General features: G+C 40.3%; 1 protein-coding gene across 7 annotated transcripts in view; it reads right to left on the bottom strand.

Moving 5' to 3' along the window:
* Positions 1-19,955, bottom strand: part of grip1 (glutamate receptor interacting protein 1) — a 458,656-nt gene that overhangs the window by 148,466 nt on the left and 290,235 nt on the right. The window contains exon 1 of one of the 7 annotated variants that reach the window (XM_043709638.1): positions 214-516. The exons of the other annotated variants lie outside the window; for them this stretch is intronic. Within the exon in view, the coding sequence (XP_043565573.1) occupies positions 214-259 (46 nt within the window). The 5' untranslated portion in view covers positions 260-516. Of the gene's footprint in view, positions 1-213; positions 517-19,955 lie in introns of those variants that run through there. 7 annotated transcript variants of the gene reach the window in all.

Below are 19,955 nucleotides of genomic sequence, written 5' to 3'. Positions count from 1 at the left end.
TACATATTCATAAATGCTGTCTTAAACAATTGAATTATTGAAAAAAGCTGTGACAAAATCAAAGTAATATTCTGTCTCATTTAGAAGAAAATGTTCAGCAGAAGTTATTTGAAGTCAGACAATAATTCTATTTTTTTTTTAAAAAACAACTTTAACACAGCAGCAGCAGCTCTGGAGAGAACTATAATGCAAAATGTCCTGTACCTTACTTACCAAAATCACTGTTAAGTTCATGGCCAAGTCCACATAACAAATCCATGGCATTGTTAAAAACTCAAACAAGATGATCAATTAGTCCAGCAGTGTAGCAGCATTAAAGACAGTGACTGCAGCAAATATTACTCCTCGTTACATACATAGATCCTCAGCAGTACACTGCTCGCTGCCAACTCATTTGTTGCACGTAATCAAATTCAAATGCAGCAGCTAACATGTATGTCATCATTCCATTGTCAGAGAACACAAGCAAAACACTGGAAACTCCCTCAGGAAATCACCACTGAGGCAGCTTCACTCTCTCAGCCGCAGGAGCAAGCCCGACTTTCAAGCTTGATCAGCAGAAAGTAGTTTAATTTAGCTCCAACACTCAACAGCCAGTTATTTGGCACCACAAAATTTTTGTGGCTCAATTTATCCACATATCTCCTATGTCTGCAATGCCAAAAGGTTACTCGTGTCCAGATTTATAGATCAGCAGCTTGTATTCAATTGCACAAGTCAACACGCAACATTACAGGCATTTAAAATATGATACTATATCAGTCTACTTAGAAGGAATGCACAGTAAAGCTAAAGAAATCTCTAATCCACAATGACACAGAAACATAAGTTTATAGCAGAGGAGTGTTGTATTACTTCAGTAATGAGCTGGATCAAATGCAAAAATCAAGCTCTTGACCACACCTTCTATCATGGGATGTGTATTTTACTGACAAGGTCAACATTTGTTGTACATGACTAGGTAGTTTCTTGCCATGCCATTTCCACAAGAATGTAGGGGTTAACACTATTGCTGAGAGTCCAAGAAGGATGGCAGATTTCCTTTACTAAAAAGAGCATTCGTAAACCAGATGTGGTTTTACAACAATTGATGATAGTTGTCATTACAAAGACTAGCTTTATTTTCTGGATTTACTAATTGAATTTAAATTCCACCAACTGTCTTGGTGGGATTTGAACTCATGACCCCAGAACATTAGCCTGCTTGCCAGAACAGTGATCTTACTGCAACAACATCTCCCTGTTTATATGTATTTATTAAATTAAGCTGTACAATCATGTTACAGTATTTCGAGGGGAGCTACACTTGCCCCTGGATCTTCTGGTCAAGGGATAGTGATATATCCACCGCACTATAAGACCCTTATTCATTTTAATATTTCTGTATTAAGTATTCACCCACTTCTCCCCAGAAATGCTTAATGGTTGCTGCCTCAACAAGTACAGTATATGGCAAAGGAAATTATGCTTGAATAACACTGTTTAAAGAAATCATACCTCAATACTTGGTTCAGAAACTGGCTGATCATTTTCAATCGTTTATCCTCTCATCACTAACTCACCAACAGAAGGGAATAGTTTCTTCCCTAATCACCCTTCTGAATGTAAACACACAACTTGAATTAAATCTGGTCTCCTCAAAACCATGTTTAATTCTGATGAAGCCATCCTGTACTTGCAGTGAGATGGAGTTGGTTCTCTTAGATAAGCAGCTAGCTTGTGAATCAGATCAATACCAACAGCAGGTATGCGCTCCCATGCTCTGGGCAAGACAGCCTCCTCACCACAAAAGGTATCACAGTACTTTATTATAAATCATTGAATAATTACCAAGGTCCTGCTTCCTGGCAGGAAAGCTAAGGAGAGAACCCACAGTACATTGAAGATCCAAACTAAAATTTTCTTGTCGAATTATTGCTAACACACAATATTCAGACGACAACTTGAAGAAATGCAGCCAAAGCATGGGCTGGGTTTGTTCAGTCGCATTACCACCCACCAAGGAAGCTGCCAGTTCCAGATCCTATCAGCTTACGAGATGACTAGTAAGCTTCTCATTCAATCACAGGCCTCAACAGTAGTCAAACTGAGGCTGACAGCTTGCAGATCCTAAGAAATGGGTCTGGTGTTACATGTAGGCCAGACCAGGTAAGGATGGCAAGCTTCTTTCCCTAAAAAGACATTAGCGATCCAATTGTGGTTTTATGACAGTGGTCACCATTCAGTCCACTTTCTAAAAATATAATTCCAGATTTTTACTTAATTCAAAATTTCACCATCTGCCCTTGTGGGATTTGAACCCATGTCTTCAAATCATTAGCCTGGGACTCTAGATTACTGGCCCAGTGACATTATCACCATCCACCACCTCATGTGGGATGAGGATTGTGGTGAATGAAGATATACTCATCCCTACCCCAGATTGGGCCAAATGAAGGCAGACACACACAACCCATCAGACAGGTTGCTCTGTTTCCACAGTCAGAAAACCATCCCATCCCGACTGCCACGAAGGCAGGTAATTGGCCCGGTGGTGAGTGGAGGTCTTTAAGTGGTTTTAGGGGGAAGTGGAGGAGGTGCAGCATCGTCAACCTCAGACGTGGTTGACGATGCTCTCCACCGCATCTCCTCCACTTCTCGCTCCTCCGCCCTTGAACCCCGCCACCAGGACAGAACCCCACCGGTCCTCACCTACCATCCCACCAACCTCCAGATACATCGTATCATCCTTCGTCATTTCTGCCATCTCCAAACAGACCCCACCACCAAGGATATATTTCTCTCCCCTCCCCTATCAGCATTCTGGAAAGACCACTCCCTCCGTGACTCCCTCATCAGGTCCTGCATCTGCTGCACCCGATGTGGCCGCCTCTACATTGGGGAGACAGACCGCCTACTTGCAGAACGTATCAGGGGACACCTGAGACACCCGCATCAACAATCCAACCGCCCCGTGACTGAACACTTTAACTCCCCCTCCCACTCCGCCAAGGACATGCAGGTCCTTGGGGCGCCTCCATCGCCAGACCATTGCAACACGACGCCTGGAGAAAGAGTGCCTCATCTTCTGCCTAGGAATTCTCCAACCACAAGGGATGAATGGAGATTTCTCCAGCTTCCTCATTTCCCCTCCACCCACCTTATCTCAGTCCCAACCCTCGGACTCAGCACCACCTTCTTGACCTGCAATCTTCTGCCTGACTTGTCCGTCCCCACTCCCTCTCCGGCCTATCACCCTCACCTTAACCTCCTTCCACCTATCGCATTCCCAACGCCCCTCCCCCAAGTCCCTCCTCCCTACCTTTTATCTTAGCCTGCTTGGCACATCTTCCTCATTCCTGAAGAAGGGCTTATGCCCGAAATGTCGAGTCTCCTGCTCTTTGGATGCTGCCTGACCTGCGCTTTTCCAGCAACACATTTTTCAGCAAAGAGATCTTGGAGTGCAATTCATGTTCCTTGAAAGCAGAGTCACAGGTTGACAGGATAGTGATGGTGGTGTTTGGTAAGCTTTCCTTTCTTGGTCAATGCATTGAGTATAGGAGTTGAAAGGTCATGTTGCAACTATACAGGACACTAGATAAGGCTACTTTTGGAATACTGGGTTCAGTTCTGGTCTCTGTGCTTTCGTAAGGATGTTGTTAAACTTGAAAGGACTCAGAAAAGATTTACAATGATGTTGCCAGCATTGGAAGGTTTGAGCTGTAGGGTGAGGTTCAATAGACTGAGGCTATTTTCCCTGGAGCATTGGTGAATGAGGGGTAATCTTATAGAAGCTTATAAAATTATGAGGGGCATGGATAGGGTGAACAGCGAAGTTCTTCTCCTCAGGATAGGGGAGTCCAAAACTAGAGGGCTTAGGTTTAAGGTGAGAGCAAAAAGATTTGAAAAGGTACCCAAGGGGAAACCTTTTCAAACAGAGGGTGGTGTGTATCTGGAATGAGCTGCCAGAGGAAGTGAAGGAGGCTCATACAATTACAACATTTAAAAGGCATCTGGATGAGTACATGAATAGGAAGGGTTTAAAAGGGATATGGGCCAAATGCTGGCAAATGGGACTAGATTTATTTAGGTATCTGGCCAGCATGGGCAAGATAGACAGAAAGGTCTGTTTCCATGTTGTATATCTCTATGACTAAGTGCTACACCCATTCCTAGTTTTGTTTCCATCCTAAAACAATAATTTCAGACCTGTTCCCATTCAACATCTACCTACCTTTCCCACCAACTCACCCACATATTCCTGAAAATTTTCATGTAAGCTCACTGGCTCCGTTTCAGTTAGAGGCAAGCTACACCTTGCTTCTGGAAAAATAATTTCTTGTTTTCCTTTAACAACCAACTGGTAACCCACTCAAACCTTTCTGCTGGGGAAGGGGACTACATTTGATTTTGTCACAAGTTTTCAAATATACACACACAAGTTAAGTCCAGTATGATTAGAGAATAGATTCTGCAACAGATAAAGTATTGATTTATTGAAGTGAAGATTAATGGGTTTTGATATTAGGACTGTGTCTCTAATCATTCATGTGAAGAGTAAACATTGATAGATGACTCAAACAATGCAACTGTACTATAGCTTTGGGTGAGCAACAAAAGATTATAATCAGAACAGGAAGAAATGGAGAATATGAGTCTGTATCTGGCAGATGACATTTAATGCATTGCTAATCCAAATTACACATGCACTAGACAGAGTTCTGCGACTGAAGTCTGTTGAATAGGAAGGAGACATAAAGGTTATTGCACCAGAGACTCTAAAGCACACGATGACAAAAAGCAAAATAGCATGCAACACTGACAATTTGAAATAAAAAGAATGCTGGAAATTCTCAGCGGGCTTGTTGACATCTAAAGGACAGTGTCAATGGGGATCATCATTGCTTTGCTGCGGTAGGAATGACATGCATGAGGAAAGAGAATGTACCTCGCCAAATCTGGATAATAGAAAAACAGGCAGGAAGGCAAATGGTAAGGATTGCACCAAGTCTGCAGAACATAGAAAGGTCAAGTAGTCAGGCAAAAATTTGACAGATGGAATACAATGTGGGAAAATGTGAGCTTATGCACTTTGGCAGGAAGAATAGAGGAGCTGAATATTATTTAAATGGAGAAAAACTGCAGAAAGTGACAGACCCGAAGGATTTGGGAGTTCTTGTCTATGAATCACAAAAAGCTAGCATCCAAGTTCAGCATTTAATATAGAACGCAAATGGAGCATTGGTCTTTATTTCAAAAGGGAATGAAGTATAAAAGTAGGGAGACTTTATTTTGGCAAAGTAACTGTCAGACCACAGTTGGGATACTATAAACAAGTTTGGTCTCCTTATCCAAAGGAAAGATAGACTAGAACTGGAGACAGTCCAGAGAAGGTTCACACAGCTGATCCAACCTCTTAGATCTCTGTTATGAGGAGAACCGAAGTAGGTTGGGCCTGTACTCATTGGGATTTAAGAGAAACAATAGGTGACCTTATCAAAACACGAGATGAGGGGACTAGACAGGGTAAATGAGGAAAGGCTGTTTCCCCTTGTGGGGGAGTCTTGGATGATCGGGACTTATCTCAGAGTAATTGTTTGTCCATTTAAGGTAAATGAGGAATGTTTGTTTTCTCAGAGGGTAGTGAAACTGACAATTTTTTTAACCACTGAGGGCTTGAGAAGCTGAGTTGTTAGTATATTCAAGGCTGAGACAGCTTTTTAAAATCAGTCAGAATTAAAGGAAAAAGGCAGGAAATTGGAGTTGAAGATCAGATTAGCTTTGATCTCAATGAACGATGGAGCAGACTCAATGGGCTGAATGGCCTACTTCTGTTTCATGTCTTATGGATTGTACAGGATGAACTCAGCTGTGTTTGTGTGTTATGCAACATAAATTTCTACAGGTGTATACCTTCTCAGTGGTTTTGTTTGGACAGCCTTAAACAGAGTTTATTTTCCATTCATACGAGATACACAACTAGCCAAAATATTTCTGGTGCACCTTCCAACATTTTGAAATTGACTGCAACTCTGAGTTGTCAAGAATTAAAATAAATTTACTCTTCATAAATGTGGCACACAGACACCAAATCAAAAGCCTCATGAATAGCAGTGCAGCTTCATTGCCAGTCACAGCAGACAATTTACACTGTCTACTGAAGGTTAACAAATTTCAGTAAGGCACTTGATAAAAGAACCCCACAGTAGGCTATTGCACAAAATACAGAAGCATGGGATTGAGGGTTATTTCACGGTTTGGATCAGAAATTAGCTAGCTAAAGACACACAGTGGTGATTAATTTGAAATGTTCATCCTGGAGTTCAGTTACTAGTGATGTACTGCAAGGGGCCACTGCTGTTTGTCATTTTTATAAATGACCTGGATGAGGACATAGAAGGTTGGGTTAGTAAATTTGCGGATGACACGAAGGTCAGTAGAGTTGTGGATAGTGCTGAAGGATGTTGCAGGTTACAGAGGAACACAGATAAGCTGCAGAGCTGGGCTGAGGTGGCAAATGGAGTTTAATGCTGAAAAGTATGAGGTGATTCACTTTGGAAGGAGCAACAGGACTAAGGAGTACTGGGCTAATAGTAAGATTCTTGGTAGTGTAGATGAGCAGAGAGATCTCAGTGTCCATATGCATAGATCCCTGAAAAAGTTGGCACCCAGGTTGATAGATTTGTTAAGAAGGCATACGATGTGTTATCTTTTATTGGGAGAGGGATCGAGTTAGGGATCCATGATATCATGCTGCAGCTGTACAAAACTCTGGTACTTGGAGTATTGCGTACAGTTCTGGTCACTGCATTATAGGAAGGACACGGAAGCTTTGGAAAGGGTGCAGAGGAGATTTACTGGGATGTTGCCTGGTATAGAAGGAAGGTGTTATGAGGAAAGACTGAAGGACTAGAGTCTGTTTTCGTTAGAGAGAAGGTTGAGAGGTGACTTAATTGGGACATAAGATAATCAGAGGTTAGATAGGGTGGACAGTGAGAGCCTATTTCCTCAGATGCTGATGGCTAGCACAAGGGGACATAGCTTTAAATTGGAGTGGTGATAGATATAAGACAGATATCAGAGGTATTTTCTTTACTCAGTGGTAGGGACATGGAATGCACTCCCTGCAATAGTAGTAGACTTGCCAACTTTAAAGGACATTTACATGGTCATTGGATAAACACATGGATGGACATGGAATGGTGTAGGATAGATAGGTTTCAGATTGGTTCCACAGGTGCAATGTCGAGGGCCGAAGGGCCTGTAATGTTCCATGAACTAAATAGTCATTTGGTTGTATAAAATTTGGGTACTATTGACATTCTGTTGAAGTTTTTCCATCTGTAGTCATCAGGACAACTGGCAAGAATTACTGAAATAAAAAAAGGGGAAATAACATTTATACTGTCTAAGAGGGCAGTGTTGACTTTGTGGCAAGTAGGCTGACTCACGGGAACAATGGATGACACGTTCTGCATGTTCCCAGTTTCTCAAATGGTACTATATACAAACTTTCATTAGCAGCATGCAGATGCTGCAGGGAGCACACAAATCTTCACTGACTAATGTACTAGCCCTTCAAATACCCCCTGCTGTACAAGCACCAGCTTCTGCAGATGATGCACTAGACTTACTAGCCATCTCAGAATCCATCAAACTAGAGTGGAAATAAATCATCATAACTCCTTAAGAAACAGCAGAATAGGTGCAAAATTAAAGTTTCTCTACAATAAATACCCTAATATTCATTTGGCCCTCCATTCTCAATGTACATTGTGTCTGTGTAGTAAACAGGACCACCATTAGTACAAGTTGCCATTGCCTATTCTACAAATTTCCACATGCAGAATCATTTGCTGACTACGTGATTTCGTTCTTCAAGAGTTAGATTTCAAGACTGAAATATAAGTATAAAAGAGCTAATTACAAGATAGTCTGGGCTAACTAGGAAGACTAAGCAGGAAAAGAGGAAAGTCTTGGTATTGAATCTAAAACAGTGCATGACATGATGTGAAGAAAGACATCAACCCAATGAAGTTGACTTCGAGATGCCACAACTGCCAGAGCAAACCGTAGTTTTGCGTCAACAAATCACAACTTAATTCTGCAACTAAGTTTATTGAATTGAGGTAAGTCAGATAATCATTTTCGGTAAAATATGAAAATTAGAGCATAATAATGCAGTGATCATTAAATTAGGGTGGTTATATTGTCAGGGTTCAAAGTTTAACAATCACTGGAGTCTTATCGTTACATAGTTGAGATATGGCATTGGACTCTTCTTAAATCTTGTCATTTTAAATCTTAATTTCATGTGAAAGCCAATGTAAGTTTTATCTGCAGATACGGCAAAGTTGATCCTATCTGTTCGAGGGTCTCTCTAGTCTGTAGTCATGCAAGGCTTCTGAATAAATATGGCAACTAGGCCCAAGAATTGTATTGGAGTTTGCCATGTCTGTAATTAGCTGGTTTAATGTATGCATGTTCTGAACTGAGTATCCAACATGCAATATGGCATATCCACAATGCATAAACTGATATTTATTCTTTCACAGTTGCACTTTCTACTTCTAGTTATGAAATATAAAATTCTATTGGCCTTTCTTATGGTGCTTTTTACTAGCATTCTTCAGGTAATTGTGTGTGCATTCAACATGATGATAATGAATTCTGCTAGATTGATCAATAATGCCCTTTTGTGCACAACATCTTGGATGCCCATTATATGTGGCTCACGTTGCCTATGGTTGACTGTAAGTACTCTCAGGAACGGTCGCAAATCAATTAGCATGAAGAGAACAAGAGCAGCAGCTTTGGACAGACTTCCTGCCAGTGATCATGCATTTGATAGAAACAGGAGACAGGCCATAGACAATCACAGCCCTATCATCCGTGTACCTTCCTCCTCATCAACTGGAGGAGCCAGATGCCTAAGGAAGAGAGCTATCCCACAGATCAGAGTCACATACACAGCATCACTTTCCAACAAAATCACAAATTGCAATGTCTGATCCACTTACTTTCAGTACTTTGTTGTCATAAATGAATACATTGTAATAGAGCACCCTAGTTTCATTACAAATTATATATTCAATTTAAAATCTTAAGTTACACACAGTACACAAGGTATGGTTCAATCTAGTTTAATTTGAAAATATTTAATCTTGATCATACAATCTATCGCCTGAAACCATCTTTTTAAGAACAGTTCAAGAATACAGTTGTCTGTAGATAATAGTAAAATAATGCCATTTGCATCTGTAGATTAAGATAATTTCTAAGAGATATATTATTGCAACCATACACATGATTGAGATGTGGTAGCAAGATATAACACTATTCCATTGTTACATTTTTAACCGATTTAAAGTGAAGCACATTTTAGATGTTATCATGAGATACCAAATGGAGATTTACTGGCAAGATTAGATCATTGTTTTCCCCAAATGCTGCAGCTCATCACTCAAAATTTCAACTTAAAAATGTGCAGAAATATTTTTCCTTTCCTATTATCTCCAAGGCAGGAGCCACACATTACTGTCTAAATTTATTGAGAATAGATGTCCAAAAGGATATTACTGCTATCAAGTTTCATAATAATTGAAATAATGCTGTAATATTACATACTAGGGCAGATAAAACAAGTTATTTTCATAACACTAAACACAAGACATTAAAAACACCGCATACGTACAATCCATCTGTTGTCTCAGTCCACCACCATGTTCATACTATACCTTATGCAGTCCAGGTATACACAGGAACACTTATGATTATTAGCTATTAGTCTTGGCCACCTCACAATTCCAAACATTTAACATGATTTTACTGAAGTATTTCTGTCTTTTCACTATTCCTCTTGAGATTGATCCCATATCCTCTTAATGTGGTTTTCACCAGCATGATAAATAGTTAGTCTGAATTAAACTTGCTAGTACAATTAAGCATCTACAATACCTCAGTAAATCCTCACATCAAATGCTGGGAATCTTCTATTCTTTAAGACATCTTAAACCTTATGTCTACAACACAGAAGTTAAAACTCACACAACATTGGGTTATTGTCCAACAGGTTTATTTGGAAGCTCTAGCTTTTGGAGTGGTGCTCCTTCAACAGGTAGCTTTGGAACAAGATCATAAGACACAGAACTTAGAATGAAAGATTACAGTGTCATGCAACTGAAATGATATGCTGAACAAACCTAAATTTGTTCCTACAACCCATTCTAAAAGATGAAAGACATAATGGCAATCTAAGTTTGTTCAGCATATCATTTCAGTTACATAACACTAATCTTTTGCTATACCTTTAGCAGGGTCTTGTGGCCCTGCTCCACAGCTACCTGAAGGAGCAGCACTCCGAAAGTTAGTGCTTCCAAATAAACCTGTTGGACAATAACCTGGTGTTGTGTGATTTTTAACTTTGTCCACCCCAGTCCAATTCAGACTCCTCCACATTACAACACTGAATTCCAATGTTAAGTTCTTCCCATCTGTTGTACATTGTGATACATGCGCATGTGCCTGCATTATCTGCAAAGGATCTTTTAAGTTAGATAGTAAGAAAACAGAGAAACGATTTTCTTTCTCCAAATTGAAGAACTTGCTTTATACTGATTCACTGATCAGAAAAAAAATCTAATTAATTGGTGGGAAAATAATTAGTCAAAATTGATGTTAATAGGTTTTAAATCCTTCAAAAAAATGATAGCTTACTGCTTTCAAGGTTCCAAAGTTTCACACACGTTCTTCTTTTCATCATTAAAGAATCAAGATTATTGAAAAAAAAAACTTTCAATTAGCGTTACAAACATTCAATACTTTCATCAAGAATCTAAATACCAAATTAGAATAATGCCTTTCCTATTCTGCTATTGCATTTTTGAAGTGAACTGATCCATCAATTGGCAGCTGGAGCAAGTTATGCCTGTTCTTAATTAGCATACTCAAAGAGTTCTTGTGGCAGAGTCGGAGTGTCCCTGCCTCTGGGACAGAAGGCCTGGGTTCAAGTCCTACGTGCTCCAGAAGTGTATTATCTCTGAACAGGTTAATTAAAGCAAATCAGCCTGCTCAATCCATTGTTATAGTACTGTTGTAATCCATTAGCACACATTTAGTTCTTTACAATCAGTGCTTTTATTATAGAGGTATTATGCAAGGATTTTCTAATGTACTTTCATTTACTTGATTGAAGTAACCTTTATTAGCAAGATTTCAACTTTGTTAGAAATGAACAAAAGCATGTAACTCACACCACTGCAGCATTCAAATCATGTTCTGAAATAGATTTTATGGCTTTCTAATGTGGGCACTGTCCTTTTGAATAATTTTTTAGCAACTCATGTATAGTTTAACTGCTTGGATTGCAACACTAACTTGTACTGAGATTTTGATTCTTCAAAAGAACACGGGAATATTACAAATGTTAGTACTACTGAGGCAGTTTTCTGTACCTATTACCTGAATGATTTTTTTTTGTATTGGTCTTGCAGATAAATGATGTAAAAATTATAACCAAATCTTCTCTTTATATGTAGACATTAATCCATCATTTTAATTATTTGTTGGAGGCAATCTATAAATTTCTACTATTTGAGAATAAATGTACAGATCGTTACAAACATCTAATATCATAGTTTTAGAAACTGTTTTTAAATTCAAGCTCAAATGGATTTAAAACTACTAGTAAACATCCACAGGCTGATAAACCACACAGACTTAAGACAAATGGTAATTCTTAATGCACAAAAAATGGTATGTGGTCAGCCTGAGCTAAAACAAAACTGGAAATGTGATATCTGCACTTATTCCAATAGAATTTGTATTTCAAATGTTTTATTCCTGTGTTTCAGGTTTATCTGAGGGATAGAATTTATGACTATTTGGTAAAGCATAGTATGATTAAAGGCAATCAGGTCATGCCCCACAAATCTTAGAGTTCTTTGAGGAGGTGACAATACAGGTCGATGAAGGTCGAGCAGTGGATGTGGTGTGTGCGGACTTCAGCAAGGCATTTGATAAGGTTCTTCATTGTAGGCTCATTCATAAAGTCAGGAAGTATGGGATACAGGGAGATTTGGCTATCTGGATTCAGAATTGGCTGGCTGACAGAAGGCAGAGAGTGGTTGTAGCTGGAAAGTATTCTGCCTGGAGGTCAGTGTTGAGTGGGATACCGCAGGGCTCTGTTCTTGGGCCTCTGCTCTTTGTAGCTTTTATAAATGACTTGGATGAGGAGATTGAGGGGTGGGTTAGTAACTTTGCAGATGACACACAGGTTGGAGGTGTCGTTGATAGTATAGAGGGCTACTGCAGGCTGAAGCACGACTTAGACAGGATACAGAGCTGGGCTGGGAAAAGACAGATGGAGTTCAACCTGGATAAATGCGAAGTGATGCATTTTGGAAGGTCAAACTTGAATGCTGAATATAAAATTAAAGACAGGATTCTTGGCAGTGTGGAGGAACAGAGGGATCTTGGCGTTCAAGTAAATAGATCCCTCAAAGTTGCCACCCAAGTAGATAGGATTGTTAAGAAAGCATATGGTGTTTTGGCTTTCATTAACAGGGCAATCGAGGTGAAGAGCCGCAAGGTTTTGCTGCAGCTCTACAAGTCCCTGGTGAGATCACACTTGGAATATTGTGTCCAGTTCTGGTCACCCTACCATAGGAAAGATACAGAGAGTTTGGAGAGGTTGCAAAGAAGGTTTACCAGGATACTGCCTTATGAAGAAAGGTTGAATAAGCTTAGACGTTTTTCTCTGGAGAGAAGGAGAAAGAGAGGAGACCTGATGGAGGCATACAAAATAAATGAGTGGAATAGATAGAGTCAATAGCCAGAGACTTTTCCCCAGGGCAGGATTGACTGGTACGAAGAGTCATAGCTTGAAGATGTTAGGAGACGTCAGAGGTAGGTTCTTTACGCAGAGAGTTGTGAATGCATGGGATGCGTTGCCAGCTGTGGTGGTGGAAGCAGAGTCATTGGGGACATTTAAGCGACTGCTGGACATGCACATGGAGAGCAGTGAGTTGAGGGGGGCATAGGTTAAGTTACTATATTGTACATTAGGATTAAACCTCGGCACAACATCGTGGGCCAAAGGGCTTGTTCTGTGCTGTACTTTTCTATGTTATCTCAGAATTGAATTTACATATAGCCAACAGGCAAATCAGTTGATGCTTGGAAAAAGAGTAAACAGACTTTGTCATCTTTGGGTCTTAATTAGCTTGTTGTTCTTTGAAAAGTTGAGATATAAAACCAGACTTACATGTGAAGTAAAGCAAATTCAAGATTTATTGTCCATGATGTTGTCTGGGATTAAGAGCTCATTCAGAATATGACAAAGTTTTTAAGGGAAAAGCAACTGGGAGAGTTATTTATCTGGAAGCTAAAGGAATAAAGCTACAGTAATCTTCTTGGTGAAAGGCAGTTAAATGTTGCTGCAACTGAAATTCTGGAAATCAATCAGCTTGGCTGCAGTTTGAAACCACAGCAGCAGGCTATTGGAAAGCAAGGGTGCTTTCTGATGCTTGAAGTAACAGCACAGGAGTCACAGCATCTTGCAATTTTAAGGAAATATTGGAGGGTTGTTTGTTAAAAGCAGTGGAAGGACCTCATGATGTCTTTTACCTTGGCAATACTGCTGGAGGACTGAAGAGGAAGCACAGGGAAGAATTCAGGTGAGCTGTGATATACTTTTGTCTGGCACCACAGGTAAAATGAATGAGCCTTCAAGGATTCTTTTTAAAAATTAGTTAATGTGGATGTTGCGAACTCAGCCATTTGTTGTCCATTCCTAAATTCCTAGAAGGTAGATAATAATCAACCACAATGCTTTGGGTCTCAAGTTATATTCACCCTGATGGATTCAGTAATGGCAGACTTCCCCTCCCTAAAGACATGAGTGAGCCAGATAAGTATTTGTGACAATTTAAAATGGATACATGGTTACCATGAGGTAAGCATTTTATCCTGGATATTTACTGAATTTCCTCCTCTACTCTGGTAGGATTTGACCCAAAGTCTTAGTTTCTGGATTACAAGTCTAGGTGACATTACCAGTACGCAACACCTTCCCTTAAGGTCAGGGAACTCTGTGGTGGAGTGGGTGTAAAGGAAGTAGAACTGAATTCATATTATAATCTTTGTGGATGGAGTTGTTAGCTTTGTTTAATTTCTCTGTCCATTAGTTGCTGGATGGTTTTTTAAAAAAATGTTAATGGTCACTAACTGGGTTACAACAATACCATTCAAGTGTCAAATGTTGTCTCATTTGACACATCTATTTCTAAACTTATTCAATATACTGCATCGAAAATACACCTTTCCAATGATAAGATTATGAAGTGTCAGGTTGCAAGTACTATATAATGTTTCCCAATAAAATTAGATTTCCAGAGGTATGTAATAATTTCTACCATACTCCATATTAATTCTTAGTAACAGATGTCACAAACAGCCTCATCAATTCAATTACATCCTTTTTAACTCATAAAACCTTGCACACAGTCATTAAAGTTATTTCAGCATTGTTTCATTTGTAGTCATTTTCTGCCAGTTTATATTTATTTTCTAGACTGTTGATGTTATTGTGGCTTTAATGATATTAAGCCTGTATAGTTTTTGGCAATAAAGGTGGAGTTAAATGTTCAAATGGGTGAGCCCATCTCTGGACTCATAGCAGAAGCAGTAATGCAAAGATTAGAACAAACAGTCTTACCGCAAATTCAAGATGGAAATGTGTTGCTGGAAAAGCGCAGCAGGTCAGGCAGCATCCAGGGAACAGGAGAATCGACGTTTCGGGCATTAGCCCTTCTTCAGGCTAATGCCCGAAACGTCGATTCTCCTGTTCCCTGGATGCTGCCTGACCTGCTGCGCTTTTCCAGCAACACATTTCCATCTTTAGTTTTCCAAGCTCGTTTGCAAAGGGTGAGGTCCTAAAATACTGAGGGTATCGAATTGTATGTTTCTTGATAGGATTCTTAGAGATAAGACATACTTGCATTTGAAAGAGAGGTTTTGTTGAAGAATAGTCATCACGGCTTTGTGCGTGGTAGATCATGCCTCACCAATTTGTTAGAGTTCTTTGATGCAGTGACCAGGAAGGTTGAACATGACAAGGTAATAGACGTAGTCCCCATGGATTTCAGTAAGGCATTTGATAGGAGTCCACGTGGTAGGCTGCTCTTCAACGTTAGATCACATGGAATCCAAGACGAGCTGGAAAAATGGATGCAAAATTGACTGAATATTCGACGCAGTGTGTCATAATGAAAGGATGTCAGACACTGGAGTCTGAAGTACAGGGAGAGTTTCAACTGATTGGAGTTTTTTTCTTTAGAACGTAGGAGGCTAAAGGGAGATCTTGTAAAACCGCCTAACTGCGAATATGTTGGATTGAGCAGACTTTGTCAGGTATATCCAAGCAGGATTCTTGAATCAATAAGTATGTAAGTAATTCCAGAAGATGGACTCTTCTACGTAGCTGACAAAGAAACAGACATAGCTGGGGCCCATGCGGGTTCCTGTGGCTACCCCTTTCGTGCGGAGAAATTGGGAGGATTGGAAGTATAAATTGTTGACAACCGGAAGCGGCAGATTCAAACCACTATAAGTGCCGGAGGAAACATCACAGAAGCGCTTCACAGGAGGCTCCCAAGTACTGAGGATATCACCTAGACAGGGGACAAAATGTCTGCAACACAAATTCCCAGCTCGGCGAACAGAACCACAACATGGAGTTAAATGTTTCAGTCCAGTGACCATTCTTCCGAACTGATAGTAGCTAGGAAAAGGTGGTATATATGCTGAAAACAGGAGGGGAAACATCAAAATTACAGCCACAAAAAATGGCTGAGAGATTCAAGTTGCTTGCCACTTCAACACATTGTCTTCTCTGACCAACATTTCTGTCGCAGGTCTATTGCAGTGCTCCAGTGAGCCACAGAACAAGTTGGAAGAACAGCACCTCATTTTCCACAGTGACCCTGTATCAAGATCAATACTTTTAGAACCTGAACACCTTCTTCCAATTCCTATACTAACTCCAACAGACCAGGCCCTGTCATGACATGGGCTGCTTTCAGCACATCTAACCCATTTCCACTGACTATGGGTCCCAATTATCAGCTTTACGTTTTCCCTCACTCACCATTATCTACCTATTACCGGTCTCATAGAACTAGAGAGAAAATCAATCTTCACCTATTGTACATTCCTTCTTCCATTTCCCCAATCGCGTTCCAGTCTTCAGCATATATATCACCTTTTCCCAGCTATCATCAGTTCTGATCCAAAACATTAATTGTCTTCTCTACACAGATGTTGCCAGAGCTGTAGTTCTCCAGCAATTTCCATTTTTATTTCAGATGTCTAGCATCAACAGTTCTGTGTATTATTCTAGCAATAAATATTGGTCTAGTCAGCCACATACTCATCCCATAAACAAATAAATAATACAACTCTGGAGCATTTGATTCTCCAATTGAGTGGAAAATTTACTAGAATTATTGAATGCAAATCAATCTTTTGCTTTAAGATAGGTCATTTCATGGGTTGCTCCACTCAGTAACACAGAGGTTTACAAAACATGATTAAATATGCCTGTGAGGAGGTCTTGAAATGTATGCAGAAATTAACAGAGATGTTGTTCTGGGAAGAGGTTATGTTATAGGAAATATGGTTAGCTCTGTTACAAGACAGGTTACCAGATGGGGAAATTGGACCAACCAGAATTGAAGAATAGAAGTATTGGAAAATGTTCTATAGAATGAACTATACTATCATCAATGCCGTACAGAAATCTGTAAACAAAGGCAACGCTTTGAAATTTAATGTACTAAGCAACAGAAGCTAGTACAAGATAGTGAAAATATGAATGATGAGTTTGAATGTGGTACAGGAGAGAGATGACATTTAGAATTTTCACTTCCAATTTTGGGTTTTTCCTCATGGGTTTGAAAGAATGTATTTTTGCTTACAACGTCACAGTGAGGAAGATTACTCTGTCAGGGATTCAACAGACTAATCAGGTGAAATCCTTTGTAAATGAATAATTAATAGGCATAATAGCTTCAGTGAACAATAAAACAAAATGGCTGCAATTTCTCATTGCATGTAAAAGAAAACAAAATAAACATTAATTATAAGTGGCTTTCAATGTACAGCAAAAGACAGCAGGAAAAAAAAGCATACATTAGAATAAATGTGTAGAGTGCCTAATTACAAATGTATATGAATATCAATTATAGGTATTTTATCAGTAAGCATTAGACTAAATTCAAGATAGCCAAATTCATGCTTTGTTGTTTGTAAAGTTAGGGTTGGTTTGCAAGATTTAAGTCTATATGGAATTATAGAGACAGTTGAGACAGGGATTCAGAATTAGCTGATGGACAGAAATTAAAGCAGCTACATTGGCATCCTGCTGATTTAGTGGGAGCACTAAGACATAAGAAGGATACAAAGAGAAGGATAGCAAAGATGGTGAAGAAGTGGGGTTACAAATGGAACATGAAAATTAAAGCAGAAAATGGAGAATGAGACATTATGGTCGGAAGAGAGAAAGATTGTAGACCAGCTATGAAAATTTACACTGGACATTAAAGGATGGCAAAACTTTAGAGAAACTTCAGAAGAATGATACTGGAGTGAAGGAAAAGGAGGAGTTAAATAGAGAGTGCGGAGAAGCTAGGTTGTTCTCAAGTTGAGAAAACTAAGAGGAGATTTGATAAAGGTAGTCCAGAATATGGAAAGTTTGAATAGTAAACAAGGAGAAAGTTCACAGTGGCAAATGGCTCAATAACCAGAGGACACCGTTTTTTAAATTCATTCACAGAATGTAGGCCAGCATATATTGCCATCCTGAATTGCCCAGAGGACAGTTAAAAGTCAACCACATAGCTGTGGGTCTGGAGTCATGTGTAGGTCACACCAAGTGAGAATGGCAGATTTTCTTCCCCAACAGGATATTAGTGGGCCAGATGGGTTTTTCTAACAAACAACAATGGATTCATGGCCATCATTAAACTCCAATTCCAGATTTTTATTGAATTCAAATTTCACCACCTGTCATGGCAGGGTTAAACCTGGGTCCGCAGAACACTGCCTGGGTTTCTGGATTAACAGTCCAGTGACAATACCACTAGGCAATGGTCTCCCCAAAGGTGGAGAAAGTGAGGTCTGCAGATGCTGGAGATCAAAATTGAAACTTTATTGCTGGAACAGCACAGCAGGTCAGGCAGCATCCAGGGAACAGGAGATTCGACGTTTCGGGCACAGGCCCTTCTTCAGGAATCTCCCCAAAGGTGACTGGCAAAAGAAACAGAAATGACAAAGGAGGAACTTTTCTTAAAATGCACCGCCTGAGGGAATGGTAGAAGCAGATGTAATAATAATATTTAAAACAAAAAAGTAGATTAGATTCCCTACAGTATGGAAACTGGCCCTTTGGCCCAACAGGTCCACAACGAACCTCCGAACAGCAACCCACCCACACCCATTCCCCCATCCTGTATTTACCCCTAACTAATGCACCTAACACTATGGGCAATTTGGCATGGCCAATTCGCCTAACCTGCACATCTTTGGACTGTGGGAGGAAACCGGAGCACCCAGAGGAAACCCATGCATACATGGGGAGAATGTACAAACTCCACACAGACAGTTTCTAGAGGCAGGAATTGAACCACCGAGCCACCGTGCCTCCCAATTATTGGGATTTTGAACAGGTGTTGAGAATATGCAACCAGCCTAGCTCTTACAAAGTTACTACTGATCATGGTGCTACACTGTGAAGGAACCAAAACTAGTTCAGCTCAGTATAAAACATGGCAGTCATGCATAATGACGACGACGATGACAATAGACGATGTTGTTGTTGTTGTAGTAGTGGTATTGAGTGACAGTGGAGAAAGTTAGGACTGCAGATGCTGGAGATCAGAGCTGAAAGTGTGTTGCTGGAAAAGCGCAGCAGGTCAGGCAGCATCCAAGGAGCAGGAGAATCGACGTTTCGGGCGTTTGGGTCCTGAAGAAGGGCTCATGCCCGAAACATCGATTCTTCTGCTCCTTGGATGCTGCCTGACCTGCTGCGCTTTTCCAGTGACATATTTCAGTAATGAGTGACAGTAACTAGCAACATGACAATCCTTTTGTCATCCAAGAGGAAAGTCAACAATGTGGACCTCTCCAGATGAACACATGATCACCAGATCAGGATGGGTTGCCAAACCTTTTTTGGTGTTCCAAGTTCAATATTCAAACTTCAATTTTACTGGTCTGTAGAATTACAAATTGACAACATATTCCCAATATATGTGGCTGAACACAGGTGATTTACCAATAAATATTTTTGGAAAACAAGATAGATATCACATTTATGTCAGAGTTATTATGTCAGTTTACTTTTCAGAGACCTGCTCACAATATCATCACTGTTTCAGGCATGTGACCGGGGGATAGATTACAAATGTGGAAACAGGCCATTTGGCTCAACAAGTCCACACCGACCCTCTGAAGAGTAACCCACCCAGACCCACTAGGGGCAGTTTAGCATGGCCAATTCACGGGGAGAATGTGCTAACTCCAAACAGACTGAGGCTGGAATTGAACCTGGCATTGCTAACCACTGAGCCACTGTGCCACCCCATAACAAAGGTCTCAGAGTCAAACACAACTCCGACCACTTGAAGCATAAACATGCTGATGAAAACAAGTGAAGTCTGGAGGAAGAGGTAGTGGTTTTTGTTGAGGGTCGTTCCAAGCAGCTCCGTGATGTGGGAGTGTGTGCTCTATGTCTGTTCCCAGGACACCGACAGAGCCTTCAACTGCATCTGGAGGACCATCAACTCAGTGAAACGCGCTCTAACCTTGTTTGTCTTCCAAAACAAGGAGTTGGCCTCCGAGCAAGTGTTGCAGACAGGCACATTCCAAGGTTCAGGACTGCGTACGGAGGGGCACACTAAAGCTTGGGGCAGCTGCCA

Source organism: Chiloscyllium plagiosum, chromosome 19 (assembly GCF_004010195.1).
Source record: "Chiloscyllium plagiosum isolate BGI_BamShark_2017 chromosome 19, ASM401019v2, whole genome shotgun sequence".
NCBI lineage: Eukaryota > Metazoa > Chordata > Chondrichthyes > Orectolobiformes > Hemiscylliidae > Chiloscyllium > Chiloscyllium plagiosum.
Note: the sequence above shows the minus strand (reverse complement) of the source record. Positions and strands in the feature narration are given on the sequence as shown.